Source organism: Pseudorasbora parva, chromosome 18 (assembly GCF_024679245.1).
Source record: "Pseudorasbora parva isolate DD20220531a chromosome 18, ASM2467924v1, whole genome shotgun sequence".
NCBI lineage: Eukaryota > Metazoa > Chordata > Actinopteri > Cypriniformes > Gobionidae > Pseudorasbora > Pseudorasbora parva.
Genome location: NC_090189.1, coordinates 44600412 through 44612255, shown reverse-complemented (window position 1 = coordinate 44612255; position 11844 = coordinate 44600412). Strand labels below are relative to the sequence as shown.

The window sequence follows — 11844 nt, the reverse complement described above, 5'->3', positions numbered from 1 at the left end:
CCACCAACACACACACTTCCTTACATTCGGACGTGCGAGCCCAACTTTGTTCGTCGGATAATATAGTCATGTCCGAAGCAGCAGAGACAAATAAGAAAGAAAAGGTTTTGTTGGAGGAAAGCAATAAGAGGAAATGAAAAAATGATGGGATTAAAGGCAGGACGAGGATCAACATGTGACCAGCGTTTGCTCGTCGGCGTGAGCTGAAGGAGGCGTGCCCGACCGATGCTGTCCTGCTTGTTACGGTGAGCTACCACTCAAACACTGAACTGAAGGATCATATAGATTCTGGAAAACGCTAACCAATAGACTACTATAATGACGCTGGCTTGTAAACGTGAGCATCGCGATTATTTGGCGTTTGAAAAAAATAAAACCCATGAAATTATATTCATATGACATGCTGAAACATATGCCACTGACTGTAACGTTACCTGGGATGAAGACATTTCACACGCGCCGCCAGAAGAACTGTTCAGGGGAACTGTTAGTGCTGCACCGACCCGCGGGACGCTTTTATGAAGTTATTTGGCCCGCACCGCATCACTGTATATATTTTTACAACCCGCCGCGCACCCGCGACCATTAAATAGACATACGGGGTCCGCGGGTTACGAGACGACCCGCGCATCACTAGTTCAGGGCTATCAGGGTTGTCATGTCAACAAATGCACGCGCGATGGCATCCCTGTTGTATGATGACTGAGCTTGCGACAGTAGTTGAGGACATTATTTTTTCCAAACTGTAGGGGGACCCCGAGAGCAAAAGTAGCCAAGTGGGGCTTTAACGGGTAAATCACAAACTACAGTCTACATTACAGACAGTGGTTGATCCGCGGAATTATTAGTTTGTTTCTTTCAACAGTTCAAACATAGATTAAAAGCTCCAGCATGCCAGCGGGTAAATCGTCATATAGCCTCCTGTATACTGAATAGCTGACAGTTTGTCACTAGGCTATTTAACTCCTGTAAAATAGATTTCCGATTATAATACATTTTTGTGAGTTAACACTTGTATCTATAACATATGTCATGTTTATGATATTTTATTTAGACCATATTAATTGTATACACAATTTTTAAAAAAAGGTAATAAAGGCTATTATAGATATGAGTTGTATCAGGGTAGCCTACAATAGGGCTAAAGCACACCCTAAGAAAAATGTGATTATTTTTAAAAAAAGTTCATACTTGTGCAAAAAATATCTTGCAACGTTTGCATTATTTTCTGTTTATTTTGATGAATGAAATAACAATCTGTTATTAAAAAACTGTTGCGTATGATTTACATAAATCATAAACAAGACCTTTGTCTCAAAATATATTCAATAAATGATTCTTATTTGCTACTTAAATCTCCAATAAAAAATAAAAATAGAAAAGAGATCAAATTAGCCCAGAATCAACTTTTTGGAAGAATAATTAGAACAACATAAATGTGATTAGTACTAAAGCCTAACAATTGGATTCATTCTCTATATTAAGATGATACTCAACCCCCTTATAGTGCCCCTTTTTTGGTTTGGGCCACTGCCCCTTAAAATGTCTGTGCACAGCCCTGGTTATATACATTTATTCCATATATTAACTTAACGTATAACAACAACCAGTAATGAAATAATGATTTTAATATGTTCTTTTCTTTTTGCATTTGGAGAGTAAGATGTTAAAGTACTATTTGAGTTTTTAATATTTTGTGCTTATTTTATTTTTTATTTTGTAGGATCAATACAGATGTGTTATTGGAGATCCAGTGCAAGCTGTGTGGAATTACAGAGCCATCTTGATGAGGTCAAGTTAATGTTAATTATGAATTTATGCCCAGCCATGACACTGATCACACAAGCTAAAACATAACTATAAAGTCTTTAGCTTTTAAATGCTTTGCATCTTGTCCATTTGTAAGTAATACATTCCCACTTGTGCATTTCCAGATCCCCTAATCATTATATATTTTACAGGCCACACACCCAAAGGAATGGAGCCGCAGCATTGCTGTGCCAGGCGTGGTAAATACAGGAACATCCTTCATGGAGATGGGCGAGGTAAGCTGAAACTGGCAAGGCAAGATGAGGAAAAATGCAAGAATACTTTTCTCAATTTACATTGGTCTTGTGTTATTTATCTATATTTAAGTTATGTTTAATTCCCTGTAAAGTAGGAATAAAAACCATTATTAAAATGTTCTCTATTTTTAAAGTCCAGTGTCAGTGAAGATGATGTGCTCAGTGGGATACGTGAAGGAACCTCTCCAATCCTTCTACCCTGACGACTGAGGTAATTCATCACATAGGGGAGGCAGTTGTGGTCAAAAGCGTACACACACGTGCAGAATAAACTGCTTCATCAGGGCAGTACTAGATAAAAAAGAGACAACATGCTCATTTTTATGATTTCTTTTTTTTCTTCTTTTTTTCATACAGATACTGCTGTGTGAATATAAACTTTGGAGCACAACTGTACATCTATCGTTTTAATTTAATTGAGCCAATTATAATAATGGATAGATCTGTTTTATAAACAAGTTTTTTCTTTGCGTTTTCTTTTTCTTTCCTCGAGGTATATATTTTTTTCTTTCCTGCCTCTTTGGAACATGTCCATTCACATCTACTGTGGAGAGATGGTGCACCAGTTTCCTACTGATGGAGAGCTTCTGGGACATTGACATAAACAGCACTTTCCAAACAGCTTGAAAATAGTTGGTGACAAACAATTTTGTGTGCCTTTGGAGTTCTTCAGTTTTTTTTTTCTTTCACTGTAATGCTGGAATAAGATTTTAGAATAAACCTTTTGGTCCTAATTTTGGTGCTAGTAAAGGTTTAAGAGCTTATAAGTTCAGTAACACTTTACAATAAGATCTAATTTGTTAACGTTATTTAATGTATTGGCCGACATGATCTAACAGTGATTTCTTTTTATTTATTTATTTTATTTAATTTTTTACAGTGTTTATTAATAGTTGTTGACCTTGCTTAATAAATTATAGTTCAAAGCTAGTTAATTAAATTTATAGTCATTGTTCATGCAAGTTAACAATGCATTAAATAATTAACATTTAAGATTGCATTATTAATAGGGGTGTAACAGTACACAAAGCTGACAGTTCGGGGAGAGAACACTAAATATAAAAATGCTTTTTTTTTTTTTTTTATTGGTTTACTGATCAAATTGTAATTGTCCTAAACTAAAGGTTTCTTAAAGAATTAAAAATATAATATAAAAAATATCTCTGCTAATTATTATTATTATTACCTTTATTTAACCAGGAGAAAAACTCACTGAGATTAAAATGTCCTGTCCTGGCCAAGATAGGCAGCTGTGTTTGCATGTACAGTTATACATAAAAAGTCACATAAAAAACATAAAACATACAACCAGTCAAAAACAATTACACAGCATTAATTTACTCTCAAAATGATGTAGTCAAATTTAAAAATGACTAAATGTCACCAGATCTTTTAGCTTCAACTCAGTCTGGAGCAAATTCCAATCTGAGGCTGCGACATATTTGAAGGACGTTTTACCAAGCTTAACTCTAACAAAGGGCACACAAAGATTATAATTTGATTCAGAATGTAATATATAATTGCCTTGTTGTTTCCGTTTAATCAAACGACAAAGAATGCTGTATAGTGTAGACTATATAGGGAGGCCTTACTTGCACTCCCATTGTATGCAAACGTGTAAACTTCTCATAAGAACGTTTTTGCATTAACTTATAAATCTAATTATAGGTTAGATTTTTTTCAGGTTTTCAGGTTAAGTTGAATATGATGAATATATAGGCTAATATAATGCATACATTTAGTGAAAGAGTTAATCTCTCTCATGTTTTATCGACATCTTTCTGCTGTTGAAACACTGAACGATTACACAATGTGATACATTTTAGTAAGTTGTAATGTATCCTTAACATACCTTCTGATGTTAGTTCATGTTTATTCTTTGACTATGACAAGATGAACACATTCACTCGTGCCGCAGTGCTGCTTGAACTGATGTGTCTTTACAGTGATCTGTCATGTCACATTAAAGAGCATCAATATGGCATCACTTGAATTTAATGATAAAATTGACAGAATACATATGTTCTTATGAAAACTTGTATTGAAGTGTGTTCCACTCATTAAACAAGCCGTCTGTTAACTGTTAAAGATTGCATTCGTACCGCTCGGTACACACGTGCACTGTACCGGAAGTCCTTTACCGAACCGGTTCGGTATGAATACATGTGCCGTTACACCCCTAATTAGTAAATGTTGAAATTAACATTAACTAAGATAAATAAATGTTTATATTATTATTCATTCTAAGTTCATGTTAAATTAAGTAGTTAACTAATTAAACGTTACCCAAAGTGTTGAATCTTAGTGTTGTACATGAAACGATTCTTTTCTTTCCATTTGTTTGTATTTATTCATCTGTTGTGTGAGGTAATTTTCTGTGACGGGTAGATTTAGGTACCTTTGAATGAGGGAGATATATAATAATGCATATAATTACATATAATTGCATATAATCCTCATTGTCCTCCAGACTCTTTCTAAATGAATTTGTGTTTGTGTAAATAGTTTTTTGGGTTTTTCTTGGGCATCAAAAAAAAGTTTTTTTTGTATATTTGTTTTACAGATTGTTTTGTCAATAAATGTAGAGGATTTAAATTTGGATGTGTTTATTATACGAAATTGCAGCTGTATTATTTGAAAAATGTAATTATGAATGTATTTCATTATATTAGAGTGTACATGTAAATTACGTTAAGGTATATTTTAGTTCATATTAATTGCTTGTTTTTAAGACAGTAGAATGGATGTCAGTACATTGAGATGTGCACTTTAATTACAATTTTAATACACTAGAAGCGATTATGAAAGTACATATAAAGTTGTATTTAAGTCCCATTTAAGTTGTTCCAAAAAATCACTCTTAATTGCAACTTATTGTATTTTATTTCAACTTAATATGTGATAAATTTGAAATCAATTACATATAATGTGTGTTAAGTACACCGAAAACATTGCATTTAATTCACACTTAAGTGTATTTAGTATAAGTATATTATCTGTGTAATAAGTACACTTTATAAAAGTACACTAAAGTGCACTTTTTTTTCACAAGGGTGAGATTAACTTTTAATGTTCAGTGTTTTTTTTTTAAATCAATGAAAAGTGAAAGTGACTGGATTACAAAAGCGCAGTTGTGTTTGCATCGAGGTGTTTCAATGAGCAGATATAGAACTGCACTGAAAATAATACTGATGGCAAGGATTAATATGTATATTTTTAAAAGATAAGCTTATTAATAAAATTATAATAGAAATACACTCGAGCACACTATTATATTCAGAAATTCACCTTGATTAATAACTTCTCCGGGGGAAATGTTTCAGAAAAGTGAGCTCAGTAACAGTCAGGATCAGCAGACTCTTTAAAAGAAGTCATGCCACTTTGCTCTGGAAGGTTTTCTTTGTTTCTTTCATGACTGTTCCTGAAATTGGTGAGGAATGTCAAGAACACGGGGATGAAGATGATGCCATGGGCGGCCCCGAACAGAATCACTAAGAACATGATCTTGAAGAAGGTCCTGAAGATGTAGCTTTTAGCGGCCGCGAGCACCACCACACCGGCGATAGTGGACACGGCCCCCTGAACGATCGGATAGCCCAGTTTAGTGACGGCATCTGTGGCTCTCTCATTCGCTGAGGATTTTACACTTGACACAAAAGCATAGGATATGTGAGCAGAGAAGTCGACAGAAAACCCGATACAGATAACAAGATTAATCATAGACACGGAGTCCAAACTAACATCCCATAATGCCATGAAACCGGCCACTCCCACAATGACAGATGCGATGGCGAATGTGACCCAGAGAGAGCAGAGCGGGTTTGGGATCAGCAGGAGTGAAATGACTAGCATTGCACATGTGGCGACTACTATATTTTGGATTGTATTACCGACGACGACGGCGTATTGGTCGAAATAGATGAACGCAGGGTGGTATGCTATCATATCAACGGGAGTCTGCAACGTCCCACATTTTTCTGCGGTTTCTCTAAATGCATTCAGCATGTTCTTCTCATCGATCGCAGTGCGGATGTTCACAGTCTGAATGAACATTCGAGATGCATGAATTTGACTGTTAGTGAAATGAACATCTTGGCTGAAACCAGACAGAGTAAGAAGTGCAGTTAAATTGCGTTTGAATTGCGTTTCATTGTTTAATTGTAAATTGAATGTCCGTCCCAACTGCATGTAAACACTCAGCCAAGAAACAGGCGAAATGCCCGAATCTGCCACTGTCAGGTTTTGAAAATGTTCCAAACACAAGTCAAGACTTTCCCGAGCTGTTGAGTTCCAGTACTGAAAGTGTTCATCCTTTATAACTAACATGACATTAGGACCAAAGGCAGAGAAGAATTCATCTTCTTTATCATAGTAACTGCCAACATATGAGCCGTCTGCTGCTAAATGCTTCAGATCTAGACCTTCCTGCATTTGGAAGCATCCATAGATACTGACTGCCAAATACCCGGCATAGATCAGGCACACGAGTATCTTAACCCACACTCTCGTCAGAAAAGGGCCATAATAGTGTTTAAAGAATGAATCCATTGGCATTTCAAATTCTTTGTGTGTCTTTTCATCATACGCCCCACCAACACAACAGCCTCCACCATCCCCAGTGGCCTGAGGGACTTTCATGCAGGTCAGCCAGTGTCTGTTGCCTTTCTCTCTCCGTCCGTTGAGTGCGAGACACGCGCCGAAGAAGGTGATGTTGAAGATGAAGCAGAAGAGAAGAGCTGTGCTGGTGTACATGCAGAAGGACTGAACTGAGCGGAAGGGCGTCATGAGGCCGATGTAGAACGCCAGCACATCTGTCAGCGTGGTGATAGTGATGGACACGCCGGCCTCTTTATACGTCTCTGCTAAACGGACCTCAACGGCTTTATTAACTTCAGTCTTCTGCCAGCTGGAGATCATAATGAACATGTCATCAACACCAACACCTGGAGGACAGCAGAGAGCGTGAACATCAGCTGGGAGACACCAACTCGTGACAATGCCAAATATCAATACATTCAAGATGCAAAACAAAGACAAGGTCCTGTCACAATATATAGAGAAGGGGTCTTAACATGATCTCCATTCTGCAGTGCTGGTGTGTGCTTGTCATTTTTCATACCATCGTTGGTTTGTGCTGTCAGTTACCAGTGTCGGTCTCTGAAAAAATCTCCTTACCATTGTGTGTATCTTATAATTATTATTGCAATGTAATGATTAAGTTACCAAAGATATAACAGTTACTTACGTACTCAAGTGTAATGAAATTTAGTAATTTTTTTGAAAACAAAAAGGAAGCTCATTATGTTATATGATTTATTTTAAATGGGGTTGGGATTTAAAAAAAGTTCTTCTTCCCACTCCTTTTTGGGCAAATGGGGAAATAACCTCGCACATGACATGCAAACGTTGTGTTATTGCCTGTGTGGATTACACACAAACAAAAAAGATGCTCTGTATGTTTCATTGTAGAAAAATGATCACTTGTCCAAAATAAATAAAAATCAATCAATCAATCAATCAATCAATCAATCAATCAGTGCTTGGCGGTATGACCAAACATTTGTATCACTGTATTTTTCTCAATTATATCGGTGTCGCAATATATGGCAGTATTTTTCCCCTATGCATGACTGGGTGTTAACCATATTTTCTACTGATTGATGGAGGAAATACTGCAGTAGATTGACTGTAATGCCCTATTTCACTGTCATGAGTGAATTTTGTAGAAAAATTCCACACTGGAGTTTGCAAAACCCCACAAAATGATGCTGTGGGGAGAGAACCAAAATATGACCACGGAGAGAACGAAACAGAGTTGAGGACACCGTAAGCATTTAAAAATCGAACCCTATATAATAACAAATGGCCAAACCGAGGGAGAACCGCGGAAGAACATTTAAAAGGTCTACGGATATCTTCAATACATTAAAGAGCACTACAGTCTCTGAACACATGACACACGTAAGTTTAACACAGAAAGAATAAAGAAGTTACTTTGTGCCCAATATTATCTGCATTGTCAGTCTGTTCATTAACTTACATCAGTCTTCCGTGTTGTCATTGCTGTTGTGATCAGATGTACGGTTGTATGTGTCCTCTACATCTCATTTGAAGATGAAATATGTGTCCATACACGCTGCTAGTTCAAGTTTAGAGCACTAGAGTATATGAAATAGGTCTATAAAAACCTAAACGCCCTCGCTCCGCTCTGAATCTGATGTATGTGGTGAGTGTTGTTAATCTCATTATGGATCTGCGCGCAGGAACCGCTCGCGCCGCGTGAAGTTTGAATTCTCCGCTGTCATAAAGAACTGAATTAGAAGTCGGCCCCTATAAACACTACTATTAGCGGGGACAGACATGTGTAGTGGTGTCCTTTAGTGGACGTGATTGAGTGCACTCATTCAATCTCACATTGCACCGCAAGAGTGTAGGCTACAGCTGATGAACACACAACTGCTGTCCGACTTCTCACACTCGTCTTCATTCACTCCTTCAAGTGAACTATTAGTGGATACCGTAGGGAAAAGTGAAGAACGCTTCAGTGGGCGATTTCAGATTCAGCCTTGCGATCTCAGCTGTGCTCTCACTACAGTGCAACAGTGAAACGGGATCCTCTATAAAGTGTCGCTGCGCCGCGTTCCAACATATACCGGTGTTGCAGTATCATCAAAATTAATATCATAACAAAAAATAAATACCGTATTCGGTATGAACCGGTATATCGCCCAGCACTGCTCGTGATGAAATGACTGAACTTACCCAGAATCAGAAAGGGGGCTGAGGCCACGGTCATGGCAAACGGCATCCCACAAAACAGCAGGAGTCCAAAGCTGGTCAAAACAGCCATCCCAGCGGAGACGACACCAAACCCGGCCACCCAAACCTTCGTCCTGACACAGTCGAACCTGTGCAAAGGCTATCCAGATAAACCACACAGCTAGGGATAGAAACGTGCTCATGTGATTGTGTTTAACTCTTTATACCTCATACAAGACAGAATCGAAACGGTAATGGCCAGGGAATACGTAAGAGAGAAGAGGGGGACCACCGATTTGGAATTGATCTCAAGCTCATTCTGTCTTGATATTGATGTAAAATAAGACACATGGACCTGTAGAAACAGAACAAAAATACACTGTTCGTATAATTACTGTACACATACATGTGTTTCATAAGCCCTATTCAGACGTAATTGTTTCTCGTGGGGCCGTAAGGTATTTTCATCATTGATGGGCTAGTCTGTGATTTTATTGCCGTCTGAATCCAGAATGTCACTGTCAGTGTTTTCCTCCGGCCCAATTACCTCCTGTTTTTAGACAAACACAAGGTCCTGTGGTGATTTAATTACCGTCCGAATCCACATCTCTGAGTTTTCACGAAGAGATCGCTTCAAAGTTCACTGTTTATCTCCTTTTTGACCCCTGCGGAGCACCGTATCGTTGCGTTTCCATGTAATTTGGATGCATTTTAAAGATCTATAGCCTACACTTTTATTACTGAAATGCTGGAGAGTTTTTACAAGAATGATCTTTCATCACCGCTCAAAAGAGAAAGAAAAAAAACGAGTAAACGTTTTAGCAGTGATTAATGTTGAATAGGTTACATTTTCACAGCAGACGATCATTCGACTGAGCACGTGAGCGGCCGATCCCAGACGCGGATCCCTAATCTCGCTCCTCCACCGGGAATAAAGCCCCATCCGAATGCACGAGTTTATCACTGAGGCGGCTGCTGATGTATTTTACAGACGTCCACATGAGAAACAATTACCGCCCCAATAGGGCTATAGTGTGGGATCGCAATGCAGAACTAATTATTACAAATTACCACAGGACAATCAAATATTCATTATCTCTAAATATATTCACAATGACTTCTGGTGCTTGAGTTATGGGAGACGATTAGATTGCCATATGAGGTTCATTTACACAAACAATGATCATTCGCGGGGCTTGACATTGACTTTTTTGTTCACCAGCCACTTCGCCTACAGTTTTTCAAAGTTACTAGCAACTCAGCATTTTCACTGGCCACAATTAAGATATTGATACCATGGGGGAAAACTGCCATATACATATTTTTAATATTATCTCTGTGTTTGGCAGCAGGTATATTAGTCTCTTGTCACTTTAAGACCTGGTGCAAGGATCTATCATATTGTTACAATAAAAACACAACTGACTGTGTGGACATGAATACTCACCAAGACTAGCATTTTTACATTATTGTGTGTGTTTGACTGTTTAAGCACAATGAGCAGCGAAAAATAACTCAATTTAGTTCTGAGAAGCGGCGTTATGTGTGCTCACTCCAGGTGTAATCAGAAAATATGCCGGAACGGGTGAAATCATGTGCTATACCACGATGAAATTCAAATACACAACTATATTAATCTGAAGCAAAAGGAGCATTGTATTAGTTTATGATTTCAGATGCCTTTTTAAAAGACAACAATTGAAAAAATATATATTATATATAAAAATTCCAGCTGCCAAAGTGTCTCGCTACACGCCCCGGCTGAAATACACCGGCGTCTGGCCTGGTCAGATATCTGAACTCACAGTATTTGTACTTACCGTTTTCTGTTCTGTAGAGTTCGAGAGGACTTTTAGAAAGCCATCAAGCCAGGAACGGTTTTCCTCCGTCTTTTTCTCATCTAAGAAATAAAAAAGCCTGACCGCTCTGGCACTGGTCATCTCGGAGCTATTTGGCTTTAGCTCTACGCCGCCGATGGTTGTTCCCAAAAACTTGCCATTATGCATCGGATATTTAATGCTTGAAGAAACTATTTCAATAGCATTGTAATGTATAATGTCTAAAATGGCATTTGACACGCACTTTCCCTTTGTTTTGGCACAGAGGTTTTCAAAAGTGTGTCCTGTCGTTATACTCTTCACGCGTCTGTCTAGCTCTAGAATGTCGTTAAAAGCTGCTTCGGTTAATATATTTCCTCCTTGCAAGCCTGTGATGATCAAAGAGGCAAACGTGCCTTCAGACGCAAGCCGTAGCTGAGAAAACTCTTCAGATTGAGGGAAATGTTCCACCACGATCGCCCTCTCCATCTTGGCAGGTCCATTGACAGGTGTAAACTGGTCTTCAATATCATTTGCCTTCCTATCATGAAGAAAGATAAAACCAGCTCCGAGGCCAGCAGCTACACATATAGCTAGAAAAAGAAACACACATGGATATCTGCCAACAACTCGACCGAGCGCTTCAAAGGCCAGAGACAGAGGCCTTTCAATGCAGTCTGTCTTACACTTGGCCATCCTGGAGACTGGCTTCAGCAGTCGCGTCCGTCTTCAGAGACTCAGCCTTTTAGAGGAGGAACCTTTGGATACTTCAGATAGTCTCATCCAAACACTGGCCACATACAGACAGCTCACTTCTGGCAGCAACTGGGCTGCTGTAACACATACAGTGTGTGTGTGTGTGTGTGTGTGTGTGGTCTGAAACAGAGGGAGATTGAGCAAATTAGATTGTTATAGATATTAAACATTTATATTCTGAACATAAACAATCAACAATTGTGTAAAGGTCGTGTGTGCACTAACTGGATGGGTTAGTTAATTCCGAGAATGAGTTACGCCCTACTGCTGCTTCACGTGCTGGACATTTGATAATAATTAATAATTAATAATAATTTGATGAACACGTCCCCTTTGTTTTGGCACAGAGTGTGTTTCCTGTCGTCATACTCTTAACGCGTCTGTCTAGCTCTATAATGTATTTTGAGGGCTCATTGCATTCGAGTTATAACATGTGAGGGTGTGTA

The 11844-nt window shown here is 38.3% G+C and overlaps 1 protein-coding gene and 1 long non-coding RNA gene across 2 annotated transcripts; one reads left to right on the top strand and one right to left on the bottom strand.

Moving 5' to 3' along the window:
* The first annotated feature begins 1897 nt into the window (after positions 1–1897).
* LOC137046782 (uncharacterized) lies at positions 1898–2929 on the top strand. The gene is made up of 3 exons (XR_010899073.1): positions 1898–2045; positions 2201–2277; positions 2560–2929. It is a non-coding gene; the product is annotated as an uncharacterized lncRNA (long non-coding RNA).
* Positions 2930–3985: 1056 nt separating this feature from the next.
* LOC137046758 (patched domain-containing protein 3-like) lies at positions 3986–11513 on the bottom strand. The gene is made up of 4 exons (XM_067424151.1): positions 10646–11513; positions 9053–9180; positions 8829–8974; positions 3986–7009 (listed from the first exon to the last, which is right to left on the bottom strand). The coding sequence occupies exons 1-4, from the start codon at positions 11336–11338 to the stop codon at positions 5400–5402; spliced, it is 2577 nt and encodes an 858-aa protein (XP_067280252.1). The 5' UTR covers positions 11339–11513; the 3' UTR covers positions 3986–5399.
* Between the last annotated feature and the right edge of the window lie 331 nt (positions 11514–11844).

Excerpts from the sequence above, each read along its gene's own strand:
- LOC137046758 (XM_067424151.1), bottom strand. The coding sequence starts at position 11,338 with ATGGCCAAGTGTAAGACAGACTGCATTGAAAGGCCTCTGTCTCTGGCC. Across the intron at positions 9,181-10,645 it reads ACTCTACAGAACAGAAAACG|GTCCATGTGTCTTATTTTAC; the intron begins GTAAGTACAAAT and ends CTGTTTCTACAG. Across the intron at positions 7,010-8,828 it reads AGCCCCCTTTCTGATTCTGG|GTGTTGGTGTTGATGACATG; the intron begins GTAAGTTCAGTC and ends GCTGTCCTCCAG.